This window comes from Cebus imitator, unplaced genomic scaffold (assembly GCF_001604975.1).
Source record: "Cebus imitator isolate Cc_AM_T3 unplaced genomic scaffold, Cebus_imitator-1.0 Scaffold130, whole genome shotgun sequence".
NCBI classification, from domain to species: domain Eukaryota; kingdom Metazoa; phylum Chordata; class Mammalia; order Primates; family Cebidae; genus Cebus; species Cebus imitator.
The window spans coordinates 1,858,149-1,880,634 of record NW_016107445.1 but is presented as its reverse complement, the minus strand read 5'-3'; the positions used below and the strand labels follow the sequence as shown (position 1 = coordinate 1,880,634).

General features: G+C 34.6%; 1 protein-coding gene across 1 annotated transcript in view; it reads right to left on the bottom strand.

Annotated features, from left to right (window-relative positions):
- TBC1D32 (TBC1 domain family member 32) overlaps positions 1–22,486 on the bottom strand; it is a 238,765-nt gene that overhangs the window by 46,739 nt on the left and 169,540 nt on the right. The window contains exon 26 of the mRNA XM_037742935.1: positions 21,911–22,004. Coding sequence (XP_037598863.1) covers positions 21,911–22,004 — 94 coding nt within the window. The remainder of the gene's footprint in view (positions 1–21,910; positions 22,005–22,486) is intronic.

The following is a 22,486-nucleotide window of genomic DNA, read 5'->3' as shown; positions in this document are numbered from 1 at the left end:
TAAAGATACCAGAAAAACAAGTGCAAGATCACTTTGAACTTTGTGTTGTTTCTTTAGAGCAGAAAATGAAATTCTCATGTGAAAGACATTCTCTATAGTAGAAGAAAAGACAACATATTTACCTTGAAGGATGAGAAGTTGAGACCAGAGAATACCTTGCAAACCTTATTAAAATAACTCTTACTTTTTAAGCCTCCCCATATAATTTAGTCACATTTTCATAGTTTCTTATTCTTTGTTCAACTCAGTATATAGGTAACTGCTTCTTTGAGTCTTCATTTTTTCTCTATGAGAACTCTCATGCCACATAAAACTCGTATTATGTTTTTCCCTGTTAATCTGTTATTTTTATTTAATTCTTAGATCCTGCTGGGACCCAAAGAGGACAGAAGTAGAGGTTTTCTGCCCACACACTGAAGACAATGAAAAGAGCTAAAGAAAGTATTTATAACTAAAATATAACTTTTCTTCTTTCTGAGTGAACTCATGAATACATAGCAGATTGCATTTAATTTATGTAGCTTTAAAGGTACTTATACCAATGACATTTTACTTCTAAAAAATGAATGAATACTATATTAAATGAACACTTAGGTGTTGTTAAAAAAAGATATACACATATGTATTCTTATAGACATATAGGTACATAAAAATTCAAAGGAGACAAAAGAAGCAAAGATGTTCTCTTATTTTCTAGAAGAAAATGGGATAATCAGTAGCCAAATGAATTTGTATCTTTTTCTTTATCACTTCTCTTGAAAAGAGATTTTGGGTATCAAAAAAGAAGAATCTTTTGAAATTACAGGGTTAAAGACTTAATTGTTTCTTCCTTAAACTATGGTCTGGGAACATTAAAACTGCAAAATCATCCACCTAAGCTCTATTTTAGGTTAATTAACCCCACAGGGAAGATACCAGTGGTCAACTTGACACTTGAGAGGGTTTTGGCTAACCATGTCTTCCTTTTTTCTTAACATAAAGAAAATTATAACGAAGAAAGCAAGCCTTTATTCTTTCAGGTTTTAAAAATCAAATAAGCTTTCCAGCATAATACAACTATTTAAATTTAACTTTTCAGCCCAATTTTTATACAATTCCCTTTATCACATATGGAAGTCTTCCTATGTGGCTATAATAATTCAGACAATATCACGGCCTTCATGAAATGCACATGTGATGTAAAACATATGCATGTAAATGTATGTATATACATATAAACAAGCAGAGATAATAATATTGTAATCAAGACATATCATTCCTGCGATCTAAAATTTCAGTGTTATTTAGCCCTAAGAAAGCTGTTATGAGTTGCTGCATGGTCCCCATGGTTATCATATATGAAATCGTGGTTTACGTAAATATTTCCCTATTTGGCATCTAGGTCAGAAAAAGCCTTTTTAAATCGAAGCTACACATATATTCTCTCATATAAACACATGACTACACAGATACATACACCAAACACATGTGGACTCATAAAAATACACACATAAACCAAAGAGTTGTTTTGTTGAAAGAATATGTAATTCTGATATTCAGTAGTAATCTATTCTCTTTGAATACCAAAACTATTGTGATACATTTCACAAATAGCCTCAGTCAGAAGCAATGACTAGAGAAAAGTTATCAAGCATTACATCAAAAGAGAAACTAATTCTTTTTAACAAAAACACTTAAAACTATAAACTCATGAAATTTCAACACATGTAGTAATTTTATTGAAAATTATATTATTGCTAACAAAAAAGTTTTAATGTTAAATGTATCTTGACAGGAATTAAAGACTTAATTCAACATTATTAAAATTGAATTTTTATTGTTTTCATTTAAAGTATCTACATCACATTTTCCCAAGAATAAAATACGTAGAGCCTAATAAGAAACACTAATGACGCATGATCACAAAGACAATGCAGTTTTTTCATCTTTGTTTCCTCCTCTATTTTCTTCTACTCCAGTGTAACTCCACCTTTTACATCCTTTAAACAAAGGATGTTACCACCTCCTTCAAACAGAGGACATTCATATAGCCCTTTCATAGGGTATCTGTTATTTATAAATCTGTTTTCTTTTTACTCCTCCCTCCTCTTGCTCTCCTTTCTCTCTCCTTTCACACTTGATACTGTTTTGCTTTCTCATCATCTCATTCTAAGGAAAAGAACACAAGGCATTATAATTGTAAACAGCACCAAGGCAGCAGATGTGGTATGCGCCTGAATCTACCAGTTGGTAGAGAGCCTGACGGACCCAGTTTAGATAGCTGGAAATTAGATTTGAGGCAATCAAGAAATGCTGAGCTGAAAACAGTCTGACTAAAAGACTCTTAGAGAGACAGCTTTGTACCCTTCATTAAACTTCTGGCTACTCTTCCCCCAGCCATCATTGAGAGTATATGCTTTACAATTTGCATTCCACAAAGTTAAAAATATTAAGTGATGTGATATGTTATTAACTGAAAAACATGTATATCAGTGATATTATGGAGTTGGACAGGATCAATAAATAATTCCTTATCTTATTCTCCAAATTTGGGACCAACTGAGAAGCTAGTAAGTGTAGATAAACAGAATTCAAAGTTATCAGTGTCAGTACACAAACAGCTAAATTAAGCATTATTGCTTGCCTCTACTGCCACCTGGCCTTCTAGATGTCTTCCCTGAACTGAATACTATAAATCTATTCAACCATAGACAGACAGAGACAATGAAAGGCTCTTTCTGACTGTTCATTTTAGAAAAAGTGCAAAAATAACCTAAAGATTGGCTAACTTAAAATTGCAGCCTACAGCTTAAAAGGCTAGCCCACAACCTTCTATTCCTTCTTGCAAATTCACCTATCAAGCATTCCTGTTAACTTATGCAGAATGAGTAAGGAAGTCCAGAGAGAGGCCAATGATATTACTCCAGCAAAGTCCCTCTGACATGGAGACATGAGGTAAGGGAAAATGAAAGTTCCTCCGTGATAGGTAACTTAGGCATGTGACAATTCTAAATTCGTGACTGTGAGTGTAATAAGAATAATACAACAGAATTCTGTACTTCCCAGAATTTATACATGGGCATTTCTACATTTATAATCAGAAAAAAAACGAATATTAAAAAACAGTTTTGCTTCTGGCCATGATGGAGAAACTAGGAATAGACTTGCCTTTTGCTGTAAACAACCAGACTGGATAAACTGTATCAAACAACTGTTTTCAGACATTAGCCAATGGGCAGTGCAGGACAGTAATGTCTAAGAAAAGGGAAACCAATGAGGTGAGCTTTATGATTGCCCATTTTCTTCCTGGAGGCAGTTTCAAGCTCACCATGCAGAAAGGAAGATGCCAAGGAGGTTTTGCTGAATTAAGGGGATAGATGTAAGATTTCAGAGAGATTAAAGAGGCTAAAATTTGTGGTTAATACTGGAGACAAAGAACTCTAGCAAGCTGCTTAACTATTTGTCAAGTTGGCTGCTCACTAATCAGCTGTGCAGACTAAGGGTGAAATTCCACAAGGCTGGGCAAACAACAGCTGGGGGCTATAAAATGAATAATTTCCAGAGCACACCTAGAGTTACAAGACGTCCAAGTTCCAAACAGAGTGAAGAGTACTAGTTAATTGCCTAAGTTTTCCATACAAGTGCCAGAAAGTTCACACCTGAGCAACAGGTAGAATTAGTCATAAAGTAAGGCAATTATACATTCACCCTAACAAAACAATGGAAGCCCTGAAAGTAAAGCTGATCCACAAGTAACTTAACTGCCAGCCAAAAGAATGTCCACTACTCCTTAAAGACAGACAACAAAGTCTAGCGCTCAATGTAAAATTAATAATGTCTAATATCCCAACAAACCCCACTAACATGAAAAAAAGGAAAAAATGTGACTCATAACTTGCAGATACATCAATTAATAGAATCAGATTCACAAAAGATTGAAATTAGCAAAGACGCAAAAGACATTGACTTGTCTCAGTAAAAAGAGACAAGTGAATGGTACATGCAACAACTTGGGTCAATCTCAAAACCATTATGCTAAGAGAAAAACAGGAACAAATAATGTATCCTATGTAATTCTATTTGTATGAAATGCTAGAACAGGAGAAACTAATCATCGCAGAAGTTCTCAAGTGGACATGGTTTTGCTCCCCAGAAAACACTTCGCAATGTCTATAGACATTTCTGATTGCCACAACTGAGAAAAGAAAGGGAGAGTTTTATTGGCATCAAGTTGATTGGAGGAAGGGATGTTGCTAAAAATCCTGCAATGCACAGGACAATCCTTCCTTGGCAAAGGAAAGCCAATTACATGAAATATTAATAGTGCTAAGATTGAGAAGCCCTGACTTACAGTAATGAAAAATATCAATGGTAGCATGCAAGTGGATGGAGAGAAGTTGACTGCAAAAGACAAAAGGAATTAATGTGGGATCATGAGAAAATGTTCTATATTTGATTATGATGGTGGTTATCTTTGTATACATAGTTCTAAAAATTCAAACTCCTTTCTTAAAACAGATGCATTCTGCTGTATACAGAAATTTTATTATATACACATGTGTTTGTAAACATGTATGTGTATAATTAAAAAGTTACTTAAGTGATTGAAATTAAGCATACTAGTATGTTACGAAAATATAAACAGTTATAGTTCATAATTTGTTATAAAGTCTGTATCGGAACCCACTGAGCTTTAATTAAAAGTATATGCATGCATAATATGATTCACTTACAAGAACTCTAATGACTATATTACGTTAAAGAGTTTTAAAGTATACATTTTTAAAATCCTCATTAATGTGTCTTGAAATGAGGTTCTAATTGCTTTCTGAGTAAAATACTGGCTCCTGTAATGAAATGAACCTTGCCTTCTTAGGACTAAACAAGAAAATAATTTATATTTTCTAGATGATTAAATATAATAATCCCTTTTTAAACTTGCGATGCTTTATTTTTATAGCAACCATATCTACATTCCTCTAAGAGAGTATTGTTTCTAGAGACAGAGTATAATAAATGATGTCTCAGTATATCCATTCTATATCCAGTTATGATAAAGTCACCATGGAAAACTACCAGTTTGTTTTCCCAAGAAAGGCTTAATGTGTCTAATGAGTAAGGCAGAGAAAGATAAAGTCTTGTCTATATTTTTTAGGACCACTATGATTTATAGACAACTGTGAAAAATTGGAAGACAGTAAAAAAAGCATCTACTTTAGTCTCTGTCCTTCCCACCACTGAGGAAAAGGAAAACAAAAACGAAAACATCAAGTTTCATGTTTAAAAAATTGACTGATAACTGAAAATATTTCAAAACTCTGAAATTCTTGGTTATGGTAAGCATTATAATCTTTTCATATTTGAGGATATTATATAATATTTTCTCAGAAGGTCATATAGGAACAAAGACTATATTGAAAATGTAATATCGTTATAGATAATGTAGAAAGATAGACGATATATAAAGAACTTCCATATAGTTCTTTCATTTCAAGGGGAGAAAACTGTAAGGTCAATATAAATATAAAGAAAAACATGCAATTTACAGAGAAAATACTTAATAATTTCTTTCTAGGATGTCAGTCAGTAATTTTGAGTGTCTACTGTTTACATAATACTATAACAGACTTTTCAAAAGGGAGAAGAAAATAAAACAAAGACTTCATAAACTAGCAAGAGATTCCTAGGCTTAATTTAGATAGCCAAGGTTGTATTATCCTGAAGTTTATTCTGTGTTTGTGCTTATCTTCTCTTCCTCTGTTTAGGTTAATGCAGTCAGCATTTCACTTTACTCTTATCATAATAAGCAAGAAAAAAACCTTAGAGTGGTCTCTGAGAAGGAATTCTACAGAAAACTAAAACAGAGAATTTAGGCATTGTTCCATCTATAAATTTGGGAGTATCCAAATTCTTATAAGTCTCTATTTTGTTTGAATAACTGTGGATTAAGGTATGCCATCCATATTTTATATAGATTATTCCTTATTTTGGATTTATCATCCCACTTTTGCTTTTCTTTAATATTTGATAATTAAGCATTTACTATAGGAGAAATCAGTAGAATGAAGCAAATGAAGAATTAGTCTTCCCTTGTCATCCTGCTGTACCTACACGAGTAGATGATCTATTTTATCTGCTATAGGCAGGTGTCAAATATGACAGTAAAATATGTGAAAACTAAGTTTACTTATTAAAAGAAAGCACTTATTCTGATTTTCTGGTCACCTCAACAGCTGCAGCTCAAGATTTACTACAAAGGGGGGAAACCATAATCTCAGCCATACTACCAGTTTCCTCAGTTGACAGGTTGATGTCAAATAAAAGTCTTTATCTGCAGAAAATAATTAATTTAAATATCAATTTCTAACCTTAATTCCAAGGTTAGAAACAATAAGAAAATAAAAAAGCCTGAGAAAATGTCTGACTTGACATAAAGGCCTAGACAAATATTTGATAAAAGGGAGACTAAGTCAACAAAAAATATTTATAGACTATATATGTAAGACAGAATACAAAAGGCTTTTAAAATCAGAACAAACAATATCCATCATCATGTTATATCACACATTATATAGGACTATATTATTTTTCAGAGAATTTTGCCTTATGCTGAAAAGATTCTATTTTTAGTTGATTGGGGGAGAGTTAGTAATCCTAAATTTTACATCATTCATCACACTTGCAAAGGCAATCCAGTCTAGTCATTCGTTAAATAGGCAATTTTCATTATTTTATCAAAATGCACTTGCAATTACAATCCATCTCATTCTCCCCTTTTCTCTCTTAAAAAGTTTATTTCCACATACTATGTAGGTAACATTCCAATTTTAAATCTTTACTATTAGAAATGTAGACTAGGTTGTCATCAATTTGTAAATCAAATGGCAATAATTCATCAGGGACATAAACAGAGACTTAATTTGTGAAAAGGCAGAAAGTATCTGCAAGAATCAACATCAGTGAAAAAGGAGATGTATCCAATAAGAACAAGAAAAATTGTTAAACAAAATCAGAATAGATTAACAAAAACTATTCTGCTAAATTAAGGATATTGTTCTAGTAAAAAAAATAAATATTTGTAGTTAAAAAGGCTAAATTTCAACATCTTTTAATGCAAAAAAAAAACCAAAAAACAATATCAGCATAAGATGATAAAATATGTAGGCATCCTAAGATTATAACTACAAAACCCAGGAACTTTTTTACTCATTCTCTGAACATTGCATAGCTCCAGAGACACAGAATATGGTACAGTATTCTTGCTCTTTGGCTCCATCTCTAATTTAGAAATGTTATCCATCATTACTTTTGTTAGTAACCAAAATACACTGCAATAAGTTTCTAACTATTCTATAAATAGAACTTTGCAGCTATAAAATATTCAAAATAAATTTTGTATACAGTAATATCTACAAAAGGAAAATCTTTTCCATTCCTCAAAATATTAATACATTAACATTGATATATATCAACGTTAATGAACATATCTTCACTTGTCTACTTTTACAGGGGTTTGTATCTTCACTTGTCTACTTTTATAGAGTGCCAAAACTATGCAAATAATGTAGATGCAATATAGTGGCTCAGAGTCATGGTCTTTACCTAAGAGCATAATATGGTTCTCAAAGACATTTGACAAACACATAGAACCTGATGATTCAAGACATATTTTATATAGAATTCATTCAGACTGATAATTTACAAATGATGAAAAACAAGTTCTAACTAGAATTCACTTCTGTTTTATATAACATACACCCCCTCACCCTGATTTCATTTAATTTGTGGGGGAAAAAAAAAGAAAAAAAAAAACTACTTCAGGTTGTGGAAAGAAAAAGATACTATAAAGGCATACATTTATCTCTTACATATTATTAACTTTAAAATGATCTCTTTTCTCATATAGGGATAATATCATCTGAAAGTATCTGGCCAAAAGTATTGGAATGATCTGACTATAAGGATTTTAATATTATTTGGTATATTATATTAAAAGGAATGACTATAACCATAGAACTTACTCTTTTATATAGTGGTTGAAAGAAAATGTTTTACCAGGCAGAAAATCAATTTCTTATCAGATAAGCAGAAACCTGATGGTGGAAGCAGTCAAGTAAGATACGGAAGCTACAAAAGACTAAATTTGAAGTAATCACAGAATAAAAGGCTGTACATTTTTCAGTTATTTTTTCAATTGTGAAAAAATAGGGTGTCATGCTAACAATGCACACCTTTTATGTGCCATAAAAATGTAAAATACCACTTGCTAAATGATGAAATAACTATAATAAAGATGTCTACTTCATGAATAATATATATAGAAGTCTAACTCAAGAAGCTTTCTAACTGCAAACCTTTGCATGCTATAGAAGATGTGTCAAATCAGAGGTTATTCCAAGTATGAGTAAAAATTCTTAAATGTATATTAGCCTGAGCAAAAGTTTTAAGGTCCAGTGACAAAGCTGAAGAGCTTGATAATGGGAAAAACAAAGGGGGAAGAAATCTAGTATTGATTTACTCTTTCATTCAATAAATAGTTATGTACTGCTTACTACCTAAGGTAAACAGCATCTTTGCCTCAAATAAATTACATTTTAGGGTAGTAGACAATAAATAAATACATAAGCTCACTGTAAGGTATAAATGTTCTTAGAGAAATGCACAGAGGTCCAGAGAGAGAGAGAGAGATAAGCAAGAGAAGAAATGTATTTTAGATAAGGTGGAAATAACTTCTCTGAAGAAGTGACATTTAGACTAAGCTTACAAGGTTTAAACAGGACTATCCACGGGAAGAGGAGAAATTAGTATTCCAGGAAAGGGGAGTATCAAGAGCAAAGGATCAGAGGCATAAGGCTAATGTCTTTTAAGGAGTGACATTTGCGAAACATTTATCTTATAAGAAACTTGTGTCTAGAATACATAAAGCACTATTACAATTCAATTATTAAAAGTCAAATAACTCAATTAAAAATGAGCAACGCAATGGAATAGTCACTTCTCAAAACACACCAATGACCAATAATCACATGAAAAGTCATCAGCAAAATACAAATCAAAATCACAATGAGATACCACTTCATAGCCATTGGAATAGTTAGATCAAAAGGTCATATCAAGAGCTATAGAAAACAATTTGTGTCATCTGCTCAAATGATTAAAAAGAGTATCATACAATCCAGCAATTCCACTCCTAGGTATATGAAAGAGAAATGAAATGCACGTTCACACAGAAACTTATGCATGAATGTTCATGCATAAGATCAGAGAAAGGCAAACTAATGCTAAATGTCATGACTGCCAGTGATTTTGTGAGTCAGTGCCACACTTCACCTGCTCTTATTGGTTTTATTAGTAGCACTAGAAACATATTTAAGAAATGAACAAAAAAATTACTCTCCTCTTTAAAGATAGCAGCCTCAAATGAATAAATATACATCAAAAAGGTTTCCTAATGAAGATAGAAATTTCCCGGTAGTAAGATATATAGGAGATAGACGTAATTTAGATTGCTGATTATTTCATAGGTCATCCTGAATAAACATTATGAAAGTTTTTTTACATACTTTAAGTTCTAGGGTACACGTGCAGAACATGCAGGTTGGTTACATAGGTATACACGTGTCATAGCAGTTTGCTGCATCCATTACCTCATCATTTACATTAGGTATTTCTCCCAATGCTATCCGTTTCCCAGTACCCTGCTCCCTAACAGGTGCAGGTGTGTGATTTTCCCCTCCCCGTGTCCCTGTATGTGTTCTCACCGTTCAACTCCCACTTATGAGTGAGAACATGCAGTGTTTGGTTTTCTGTTCTTGTGTTAGTTTGCTGAGAATGAAAGTTTCCAGCTTCAACTATGTCCCTGCAAAAGACATGAACTCATCCTGTTTTATGGCTGCACAGTACATTTTCTTTATTCAGTCTATCATTGATGGGCATGTGGGTTGCTTCCAGGTCTTCACTATTGTGAACAGTGCCACAATAAACATATGTGCACATGTGTCTTTATAACAGAATAATTTATACTCCTTTGGGTATATACCCAGTAATGGGATTGCTGAGTCAAATGGTATTTCTAGTTCTAGATCCTTGAGGAATCAACACACTGTCATCCACAATGATTGAACTAATTTACACTCCCACCAACAGTGTAAAAGTGTTTCTATTTCTCCACATCCTCTCCAGCATCTGCTGTCTCCTGACTTTTTAATGATCTCCTTTCTAACTGGCGTAAGATGGTATTTCATTATGGTTTTGATTTGCATTTCTCTAACGACCAGTGATGATGGGCTATTTTTCATGTTTGTTGGCTGCATAAATATGTCCTTTTGGGAAATGTCTGTTCATATCCTTTGCCCACTTTTTGATGGGTTTGCTTTTTTCTTTTAAATTTTTAAGTTCTTTGTAGATTCTGGATATTAGCCCTTTGTCAGATGGACAGATCGCAAAAGTTTTCTCTGGTTCTGTAGGTTGCCTTTTCACTCTGATGACAGTTTCTTTTGCTGTGCAGAAGCTCTTTAGTTTAATTAGATCCTGTTTGTTTTGATTTTTGTTGCCATTGCTTTTAGTGTTTTAGTCATGAAGTCTTTTCCCATGCCTGTGTGCTGAATGGTATTGCCTAGGTTTTCTTCTAAGGTTTTTATGGTTTTAGGTCTTTTGTTTAAGTCTTTAATCCATCCTGAGTTATTTAATTTTGGTGTGAGGTGTAAGGAAGGTATCCAGTTTAAGTTTTCTGTATATGGCTAGCCAGTTTTTCCAACACCATTTATTAAAATAGGAATCCTTTCCCCATTGCTAGTTTTTGTCAGGTTTGTCAAGATCAGATGGTTGTTATTTCTGAGGCCTCTGTTCTGTTCCAACAGATATATAGACCAATAGATATATTGGTCTATCTACCTGTTTTGGTACAAGTACCAAGCTGTTTTGATTACTGTAGCCTTGTAGTATAGTTTGATGTCAGGTAGCGTGATACCTCCAGCTTTATTCTTTTTGCTTGGGATTATCTTGGCTATGTGGGGTCTTTTTTGGTTCTATATGAAATTTAAAGTAGTTTTTTCCAATTCTGTGAAGAAAATTAATGGTAGCTTGATGGGGATAGCATTGAATCTATAAATTCCTTTGGGCAGTATGGCCATTTTCATGATATTGATTCTTCCTAACCATGAGCATGGAATGTTTTTGAATTTGTTTGTGTTCTCTCTTATTTACTTGAGCTGTGGTTTATAGTTCTCCTTGAAGAGGTCCTTCACATTCCTTGTAAGCTGTATTCCTAGGTATTTTATTCTCTTTGTAGCAATTGTGAATGGGAGTTCACTCATGACTTGGCTCTCTGGTTGTCTGTTATTGGTGTATAGGAATGCATGTGATTTTTGCACATTGATTTTGTATCTTGTGACTTTGCTGAAGTTGCTTATCAGCTTAAAACGATTTTGGGCTGAGACGATGGTGTCTTCTAAATATACAATCATGTCATCTGCAAATACAGACAATTTGACTTCCTCTTTTCCTAACTGAATACCCTTTATTTCTTTCTTTTGCATGATTGCCTTGGCTAGAACTTTCAATATTATGTTGAATAGGAGTGGTGAGAGAGGGCATCCTTGTCTTGTGCTGCTTTTCAAAGGGAATGCTTCCAGTTTCTGCCCATTCAGTATGATATTGACTGTGGGTTTGTCATAAATAGCTCTTATTATTTTGAGATACGTTCCATCAATATCGAGTTTATTGAGAGTTTTTAGCATGAAGAGCTGTTGAATTTTGTTGAAGGCCTTCTTTGCATCTATTGAGATAAGCATGTGGTTTTTGTCCTTGGTTCTGTAGATGTAATGGATTATGTTTTTGATTTGTGTATGTTGAACCAGCCTTGCATCCCAGGGATGAAGCTGACTTGATCTTGATGGATGAGTTTTTTGATATGCTGCTGAACTTGGTGTCCCAAGTATCTTATTGAGGATTTTTGCATCGCTGTTCATCAGGGATACTGGCTTGCAATTTTCTTTCTTTACTTGTCGCTCTGCCAGGTTTTGGTATCAGGATGGTGTTGGCCTCATAAAATGAGTTAGGGAGGATTCCCTCTTTTTCTATTGCTTGGAATAGTTTCAGAAGAATGGTACCAGCTCCTCTTTGTACCTCCGGTAGGATTCGGCTATAAAACTGTCTTGTCCTGGACTTATTTTTTGGCTGGTATGCTATTAATTGCTGCCTCAATTTCAGAACTTGTTAGTTATACTAGTTATAACACATATAACTACTGTTAAAACCTATAGTACTAGTGTTATACCTAATACTATAACACTAGTACATATTATACTACTTATCTACACTCTCAGGTAACAGAGAAATGATATTCTAAGTAGAAATTATTTCTACCACATAGAAGTAAATATTTTTATGTGTGATCATCTATACATATACTCACATGCAATATTCAAGTGTATGTATACACAAATGTATACATATATATATATATATACATATATATATATACACACACACACAGAGAAAATACAGATCAATAGCTTTTAAATGGTCCCTTACATTTTAATATGCTGACCCTAAAAATGTTCATAAAGAAAAATAATTGAACCAGATGATGTCTCAAAATTCTTACAGATGAAGATGAATCATCTAACGGTAAACACTGATGTCACTGAGCTAACAAGAGGCGATTTAACAGATGAGGAGATGATAACTATAGCAAACAGGATAAATTTAGAAGCTGGGAGACAAATGAAGAGGATGTTACCATGTGCACACAACTGAAATGATTTGCTTTTCCCCCACAACAATGAAATGATCTCCCAAAGCTGTGCAGTGCAAATGATGACTAAACTAACACCTTACAAAATCTGTGAATCATTACGTATGAATCAAAAAAGCAGAATAGAAAGTAGATAACTCTTGCTTGCAAAATAACCTTTGTGTCTTAAATATTACTACCTTAAGCATAGTATTTTTTGAAGTACACTATTAATGTTTAGCTTTATTTAACTGTATTCAGCCAAACACATACCTGTTAGAAACACATTTGGCTCTATTTTTTTTCATTGAGTTCACAGAGAAGGCATCACTATATGGTACAAAGTGAAGCTGGACATGCTTCTGACTTTCCCATTTTCTGCTAAGAGTATATGTTCAGTGACATATACTCTTATATCAGCAATATCAGAATAAGATACGGTCATTGTGAATTGACTAAATCTCTGTAAAAATCTCTTCCTAGGCTACCTATTGCTGCCTAGGTCACTCTCTCCTCCTTAAGAAAAACCACAGGAATATCAGGATCACTCTTATTAGGAAGAAGTATCAGGTACTAGTTTTAAATTGGGAATAATGTCTTATTTGAACATTTGTACTTTAGAAACAAACAGAAAGTAAGAGTTCCTGTCCAGTATGGTGGGAAAATAAGCAATTAAATAAGGCTTAAAATTGTACTACACTCCCTAAAACAGAGCATATGCCAGGGAGGATGTCACAAATGTGTTGGGCCTTGTAAGCTACAGGGAAGTCACTGACGGATTTCAATTAGAAGAGTAATATAATCTAAACCATGGTTCAGCTGCAACCCTCTGGCTGTTGTGTTGAGAATGGACTAAACGGTTGGCAGGACACTGCAAGAGGTAAGAGATGAGGGTGGTAGTAGATGAGGGAGTGTAGTTTTATTTTAGATACGTAGAATCAAGATTTGTTGACAGATTAAATGGGTATGAAGACAGAGAAGAATACATGAATGCCTTTAGGTTTATTGCCTGAACTGGAAGCAAACAGTTGACATTTCTGAAAGGGGAAAAAAAGTGCCAAAGGAACAAATTTTGGGGGAGTATTAAAAATTTACCTGAGACATGTTAAGTTTGATAAATTTATTGAACTTACTAGTAGAAATATCAAGTAGACAGTTTTATATATAAGATATGAGTTCAAGGTAAAGACAGGTAGTAGAGATAGAAATCTGAGAGCTATCAGCATGTTGGATAGTATTTCAGTCATGAGATCCTCACAACCATAATACAGCTAGGAAAAAAGAAGACAACTGAGAACTGAGCTCTGGGGCACTCCAAAGTTTAAAAAGATCCAACAAATGAGACAAAAGAAGAATTCATCAGAGATGCAGGAAGAAAACCAAACAAGAGTATTTTCTGGAAGCCAAGTGAAGAAATTCTTTCAAAAAAGAGGGATGGTTTGAGTGATACTGTTAGGTGATGAGGAGTGAGATCTGACCAGTGGACTGAATGCCCATAGAGTATTAGGGTGAAAGCCTGATTAGATTGCAAGTGGGTCCAAGAGAGAATGGAAAGAAAGTAACGGGAATACTCAGATAACTCCTTCAAGGAATTCTGAAGCAAAAGGAAGGCCAGAAATGAGACTTCAGTGATGGAAAAATGTGTCCAAGAGAAGATATTTTAAATAAAAATTGCCGTCTGGGCATGGTGGCTCATACCTGTAATCCCAGCACTTTGGGAGGCCGAGGCAAGCAGATCACGAGGTCAGGAGTTCAAGACCAGCCTGGCCAACATAGTGAAACCACGTCTCTTTTGAATACAAAAAAAAAATCTTTTGAATAAAAGAAAAAAATAGCCAGGCATGATGGCGGGTGCCGGTAGTCCCAGCTACTTGGGAGGCTGAGGCAGGAGCACCACTTGAACCCGGGAGGTAGAGGTTACAGTGAGCCAAGATCGCGGCACTGCACTCCAGCCTGAGCAACAAAGTGAGACTCTGTCTCTAAAAAAAAAAAAAAAAAAAGAAGAAGAAGAAAAAGAAAAAAAATTGCCAAGAAAGTAATTTTAAATGTTATCATCAGAAAAATAAGCATGTGAGATTATGCATATGTTAATTGGCTCAATTTGGCCATTCTACAATGTATGCATATTTCAAAACATGCTGTGCATGATAAATATATTGAATACTTATTTGTCAATTAAAAAATAAATTAATTTTTTAAATTGCAGAGGTAAAAATTAGGCTTACTCAGGAGATTAGTGATAATATAGAAGTCCCTGGTCAAGGAGATCTAACTGAGTAGGATTCAATAACAACCAGAAAAGTGTTAATTGGTTAATGGTCTGTATAAAGTTGGATGAAAAGTGCTATTAAATGACTGTATGATCTAGTGAGGCTAAACAGTAGACATAGGACAAATAGACCAGACAGGGTGTGGAGGCTCTAGCTGGAGAGAGAAAACAGTTTAACGCTTTGAAAGTAAACAAAGCTGGGTAGGCAACAACCAAAGTGAGGCAATGACAGTTGAAGACTGATGTGAAGGATGGATGCCTTCCATTAGGCTATGCTATAGATGCAAAAAACCACCTGTATTAGTCAGGGTTCTCCAAGAAACAAAACCAATGCAATATGTACATATATAGAAGGAGATTTATTATAAGTCACTGGCTCATGTGATTATTGAGGCTGGAGAGTCCAATATCTACAGTGTTGGCCAGCAGTCCGGAGATCCAGAAAAAAAAAAAAAAAGAGAAAAGAAAAAGGGAGAACTGTTAGAAGCAAAATCTTTGAGAAGAAACCAGATGGAATGCAGTGCACGAATGGAGAAATTGGTTTTCACAAGTTGCATTGGCAGTTCATTCATGATAATAATAGAAAACCTAAATTGACACAGATGTAGTTAAGTGGGTTGATATGCCTCAGAAACACATGGAAGCTCTTTACTGACTATTTCTGCATCATCGATAAAATAGGAAACTTGGCTATTACCTAAAGGAATATTGGGGAAAGAGAGGAAGTTTTGAGAAGAGAGAAATTTTGAAAATAGTCCTCTAGGAGACTAGAAAAGTAACCTGGGACACACCATTCTGGGCATAATGGCAGCATTCCTGCCTGGGGTCAGTCATCTGCAGTTATATTCTGGGTTAGACAGAAACTATTATTGCTTCCTTTCCTAAATTATTGATGAGGGTAGAAAGAAAGTAAAATTATACATCTCACAGCACTGATTCCTAGGAAGTAATATTTTTTCTTCTCAAAAGTGTTCACTTAACCTTAGTTTGTTTTTATTTTCTAAATTTTAGATTCAGGGGAAACATGTACAGCGTTGCTGTATGGGTATATTGAGTGATGCTGAGGCTTGGGATATGGATGTCCTGTCACCCAGGTGATGAGCACAGCAGCCAGCTTTTCATCCCATGCTTCCCCCTCTTCCCTCCTTGTCACTGTCTAGTAGTCTCCAGTGTATATTGTTTCCATCTTTATGTATATGTGTTTTCAGTGTTTAGCTCCCACTTATTAAAATATGAAGGATTTGGATTTCTGCTTTTGCATTATCCCTTAGGATAGTGGCCTCCAACTGCATCCATGTTGCTACGAAGAACATGATTTCATTCTTTTAATGGCTGTGCAGTAGTCCATGGTGTATATATACCATATTTTCTTTATCCAATCCATCATTGTTGGGCATCTATGTTGATTCCACGTTTTTCCTGTTGTGAATAGCTGCATGAAAATGCGAGTTTATGTGTTTTTTTGATAGAATGACGTTATTTTCCTTTGGGTATACAGTCAGTAGTGGGATTGCTAGGTTGAATGGTAGTTCTGTGTTAGTTCTGTGAGAAATCTCCAGACTGCTTTCTACAGTGGCTAATTTGTGTTTACGCCAACAGCGTGTAAGTGTTCTCTTTTCTCTGAGGCCTCGCCAACTTCTGTTATTTTTTGACTTTTTATAATTGCTGTTCTGATTGGTGTGAGATCGTATCTGTGGATCTGATTGCATTTATGTGATGACAGTGATGGTGAGCATTTTTTCATATGATTGTTGCCACTTGTAAGTCTTTTTGTTTTTCTGAGAAGTACCTGTCCATGTCCTTTCCCCATTTTTTAATTGCATTATTTGTTTGTTTTATTATACTTTAAGTTCTTGAATACATGGGCAGAATGTGTAGGTTTGTTACATAGGTATACACATGTCATGGTAGTTTGCTGTACCATCAACCTGTCATCTACACTAGGTATTTCTCCTAATGCCATCCTTCCCCTTGCTTCCCACCTGGCAACAGGCCCTGGAGTGTGATGTTCTCCTCCCTGTGCCTTTATGTTCTAATTGTTCAACTCCCACTTATGAGTGAGAAGATGTGGTGTTTGTTTTCTTTACCAATCTAACATTGATGGGCATTTGAGTTGGTTCCAAGTCTTTGCTATTGTAAATAGTACTGCATACACTATTGTAAATAGTGTCTTTATAGTAGAATGATTTATAATCCTTTAGGTATATACCCAGTAATGATTCATTTGCTGAGTCAAATGGCATTTCTAGTTCTAGATTATTGAGGAATTATCACACTGTCTTCCGCAATGGTTCAACTAATATACACTCCCACCAAAAGTGTCAAAGTGTTCCTATTTCTTCACATCCTCTCCAGCATCCATTGTTTACTGACTTTTTAATGATCGCCACTCTAACTGGCATGGGATGGTATCTCATTGTGGTTTTGATTTGCATTTCTCTAATGACTACTGATGATGAACTTTTTTTCATATGTTTGTTAGCTACATAAATGTCTGCTTTTGAGAAGTGTCTGCTCATATCCTTTGCGTACTTTTTGATGGGTTTTTTTTTTTTCCTTATAAATTTGTTTAAGTTCCTTGTAGATTCTGGATATTAGCCCTTTGTCAGATAGACAGGTTGCAAAACTTTTCTCCCATTCTGTAGGTTGCCTGTTCACTCTGATAGTTTCTTTTGCTGTGCAGAAGCTCTTTAGTTTAATTAGATTCCATTTGTCAATTTTAGCTTTTGTTGAAATTGCTTTTGATGTTTTAGTCTTGAAGTCTTTGCCCATGCCTTAAATGTATTCCTAGGCTTCATTTTGTGTGTGTGTGTGTGTGTGTGTGTGTCTATTGCAAATGGGATTCTGTTCTTGATTTGGCTTTCAATCTATACTGTTGTATAGAAAAGTTGACTTTTGTTCACTGATTTTGTATCTTGAAATTTTACTGAAATCATTTATCATTTCTAGGGGCCTTCTGTCTAAGTCCTTAGGGTTTTCTATGTACAGAATTGTATCATCAGCAAAGAGAGACAATTTAACTTCTTCTTTTGCTACTTGGATGCCTTTTCTTTCTCTTGCCTAATTGCTCTAGCAAGCACTTTCAATACTATGTTGAACAAGAGTAGTGAGAGTGGGCATAGTTGTCTTGTTTCAGTTCTCAAAAGGAATGATTCGTTTTTGCCAATTCAGTATAATGCTGTGATGTTAGCTGTGGATTTGTCATAGGCTGCCTTATTATATTGAGGTATGTTCCTTCATGCCTAGTCTCTTCAGGGTTTTTATCACGAAGAGATGTCAGATTTTACTGAGGGCTTTTTCTGTGTCTATTGAAATGGTAATGTAGTCTTTGTTTTTCATTCTGCTTATATGGTGAATCACATTCATTGAGTTGCATATGATGAACCAACTTGCATCTCAGGAATAAAGTCTAACTTGTGGTGAATTAACTTTTGCTGCTGGATAAAAATGTGTTGCTGGATTTGGTTTGCTAGTATTTTGTCAAAAATTTTTTTGCTTATGTTTGTCAAGAATATTTGGCCTAACGTTTTCTTTTTTCGTTGTCTGTCAGATTTTGGTATCAGGATGTTATTGGCTTTGTAAAATAAGTTATAAAGAAGCCCCTCCTCTTCAACCTTTTGGAACAGTTTCAGCAAGATTGATATCAGTTCTTTATACATCTAGTAGAATTCTATATGAATCCATTTATTTCCACTCATCAAAAAAATGAATTCACTTAGTAGTTGCTTGTCTGAGAAGGATTTTATTTCTCCTTTACCCTGAAGCTGAGTTTGATGGCATATGAAATTCCTGGTTGAAATTCCTTTACCTTAAAAATGATGAAAACAGGCCTCCAATCTCTTCTGGCTTTAAGATTTCTGCTGAAAAATCTGTTGGTAGAATGATGAGTTTCCCTTTGTAGGTGAACTGACCTTTCTCTCTGGCTGCCTTTAAGTTTTTTCTTTTGCAGTAACTTGGTAAATCTGATGACTATGTGCCTGGGGATGATCATCTTGTACAGTAGCTTGCAAGTGATCTCCATATTTCTTGAATTCTTATGACTATATGTCTAGCAAGATTGGGGAAATTTTCATGGACTTCAAATGTTTTCCAAGTTACTTACACTTTCTCCTTCTCTCTCAAGAATGCCAATGAAACAGATTTTGTCTCTACATAATCACATATTTCTTGGAAGTTTTGTCATTTTTTTAAAATTCTTTTTTCTTTGTGTCTGACTTAGTTGATTCAAGAACCAGTTTTCAAGATTTGAGATTCTTTCCTCAGCTTAGTCTATTCTGCTGTTAATACTTCTGACTCTGCTTTATGACTGATTATGAAATACTTAAAGTGAATTATTCAATTCCAGAGGTTCCATTTAGTTCTTACTTGAAATGGCTATTTTTTCTTTTAGCTCCTTGATCACTGCACTGGATTCCGTGGATTTCTGGGATTAAGTTTCAACTTTCTCCTGGATCTCAAAGAGTTTCCTTACCAGCCAGATTCTGAACCCTAGGTCTGTCATTTCAGTCCTTTCAATTTTTTTTTTTAATTTCACTTTCGATTCTGGGGTACATGTAAAGAACATGCAGGATTGTTGCACAGGTACATACATGGCAATGTAGTTTGCTATCTCCATCTCCCTGTCACCTATACCTGGCATTTCTCTCCGTGTTATCCCTCCCCAACTCCCTACCCACTTCCGTCCCTCCCCTAGGTCCCCACAACACACCCCAGCGTGTGATGCTTCCCTCCCTTTGTCCATGTGTTCTCACTGTTCAACACCCACCCATGAGTGAGAACATGCAGTGTTTGATTTTCTGTTCTTGTGTCAGTTTGCTGAGAATGATGGTTTCCAGATTCATCCATCTCCCTAAAAAGGACAAGAACTCATCATTTTTTATGGCTGCATAGTATCCCATGTTGTATATGTGCCACATTTTCCTTGTCCAGTCTATCATTGATGGGCATTTGGGTTGATTCCAGGTCTTTGCTATTGTAAACAGTGCCACAATAAACATACATTTGCATGTGTCTTTATAATAGAATGATTTATAATCCTTTGGATATATACCCAGTAATGGGATTGCTGGGATCAAATGGAATTTCTATTTCTAGGTCCTTGAGGAATCGCCACACTGTCTTCCACAATGGTTGAACTAATTTACACTCCCACCAACAGTGTAAAAGTGTTCCTATTTCTCCACATCCTCTCCAGCATCTGTTGTCTCTAGATTTTTTAATGATCACCATTCTGACTGGCGTGAGATGGTATCTCAATGTGGTTTTGATTTGCATTTCTCTGATGACCAGTGATGATGAGCATTTTTTCATATGTTTGTTGGCCTCATATATGTCTTTTTTTGAAAAGTGTCTGTTCATGTCCTTCACCCACTTTTGAATGGGTTTTTTTCTTGTAAATCTGTTTTAGTTCTTTGTAGATTCTGGATATTAGCCTTTGTCAGATGGGTAGATTGCAAAAATTTTTTCCCATTGTGTTGGTTACCGGTTCAGTCCTTTCAGTCTTGTTAAGAATCATTGCTGGGGGATCAGTGCATTTGTTAGGAGGTAAAAGGACATTCTGGCTTTTTGAATTACCATGTGGAGGGCTGGTGGTCCCTTAACTGTGAGGTAAGTTGAGTACAGTCAGTTGGCTTTGTTTCTGGGTGCTTTCAGAGTGCTATAACGCCATACAGAATCTTCATTTGTGACTGAAATTTTGCCTTACAAAACTTCACAGGCACTGCATACTGGCAAAATATTTTTGGTTTGTAATCTGGGCTTCTGCCCAGTAGGTAGAGCTTAAGAGTGGTGGCCTGCAGATAGGCCACATAAATTCATCTTTTGTCTATAATTCTCTAGCCTAAAAACTCTGAATTTTAGTTGCTCATAAGATAATGCCTAAACACCTGAGTTTGAGTTCTACTGGTCTTACGGCTGGGCATACATGTTCAGTCTTACTTCCTGTCACTTTTAATGTCACATTCCAGATCTCAGACAGCATTCAACTACCCACAGTTCTCTGACTATAACTTGCTTCTTCCAGGCCCTCTGCTGTTTCCTCCACCAAAAAAAAAAAAGCTCTTCTAGTATCCAGAAAATACATATTTAAACTACATGCCTCATTATATACATAACCTTCTTTGGAAGGGTATCCTGCTTATGTACTATCCTAGCAGGCTATATATTTTTCTATTTAGTTCCCATCACATTGTACTACTATACAATTATCTAGTTACTTATATGTATTCTGTAAGAGTTCATGACTCGACAGAGGTAGGAACCATAGTCTTCACTAATTTCAGTTTTTGATTACACAAGGCTTGTGTATAGCACACAGCAGTTATACCTAGAATTAATTCAACAAATCAAAAATCATTACTTTTTTTTTAATCAAACAGCAGTTGCTTCTGGACAGATCAGCTACACCTTAGCTACAAGAAATAAGAATTATTTAGCCTCATACAAATAGGCATGCACTGATTAACAATGAGAATATATTTTGAGAATTGTATCCTCAAGCAATTTTGTCACTCTGTTAATACTGTAGAGTGCTCTTACACAATCCTAGGAGTTTATTGCTCCTAGTCTAGAAACCTATACAGCATGCTACTGTACTGAATATTGTAGGCAATTGTAGCACAATGGTATTTGTGTATCTCAACATATTTAAAGATTTTTAAAAGTATAGCAAAAATAATAATAGTATGATAATCTTATAAGACTACCTTTGTATACTTGATCCATCATTAACCAAATGTCATTATGGAGCACATGACTGTACCAAGTTAGTAAGATATATGAAGGAAAAAAATACAAAGAAATAGGCATAAATGCATCCATATATACATGCTAAGTGTAGTCAATATTCATCTTCTTTAATATTTTCTTTTTTTCAAATTATAACAAAAGCTTTAAAAAAAATAATAAGGCATTTGATGGTAGTTTACCTTGTTTTATATCAGAATTTCTTGTAATGTCTGACAGATAGCAGTTTGGCAAAGGATATGAAGAAAACATTGGCCAAGGATATGGATTATCACTCTAAAAAAGAAGTAGGACAGATGACTTTAGGAAGCAGTTTAAAATAATATTGAATTTTAAAGCTAACTGAAATATCATTAATTTAAACTGGCCTTTCTTGCTCATAAATTCTAAAGTTATTGCCCAACTAACCAATAGCTATTTGGTACTATAGTTCAATATTCCAATGGGTGATAATTAAAACAAGCTATAACAGAAACAATATTAAATTAGAACTGCGGACATACAGTAACTTTTTGCAAGCAGAATTGCTTTTTTTTTCATAAAAGGAAAATTATAATCTTCAAAATATACCTGTGGTTTTTTCCTACAAAACTTTTTTCTTGTGCTGTCAATCATTTCCACCGTATCTTTCCAAGAGTGACAGTCAAAGCAAGAATGTTCTTAACAACAATGAAAACAAATGAAAAACCTCCATGAGAAACCCATACTTGAATATTGATGGAAGGAGAGGTACTCAATATTGCCAATATAATAAAAAA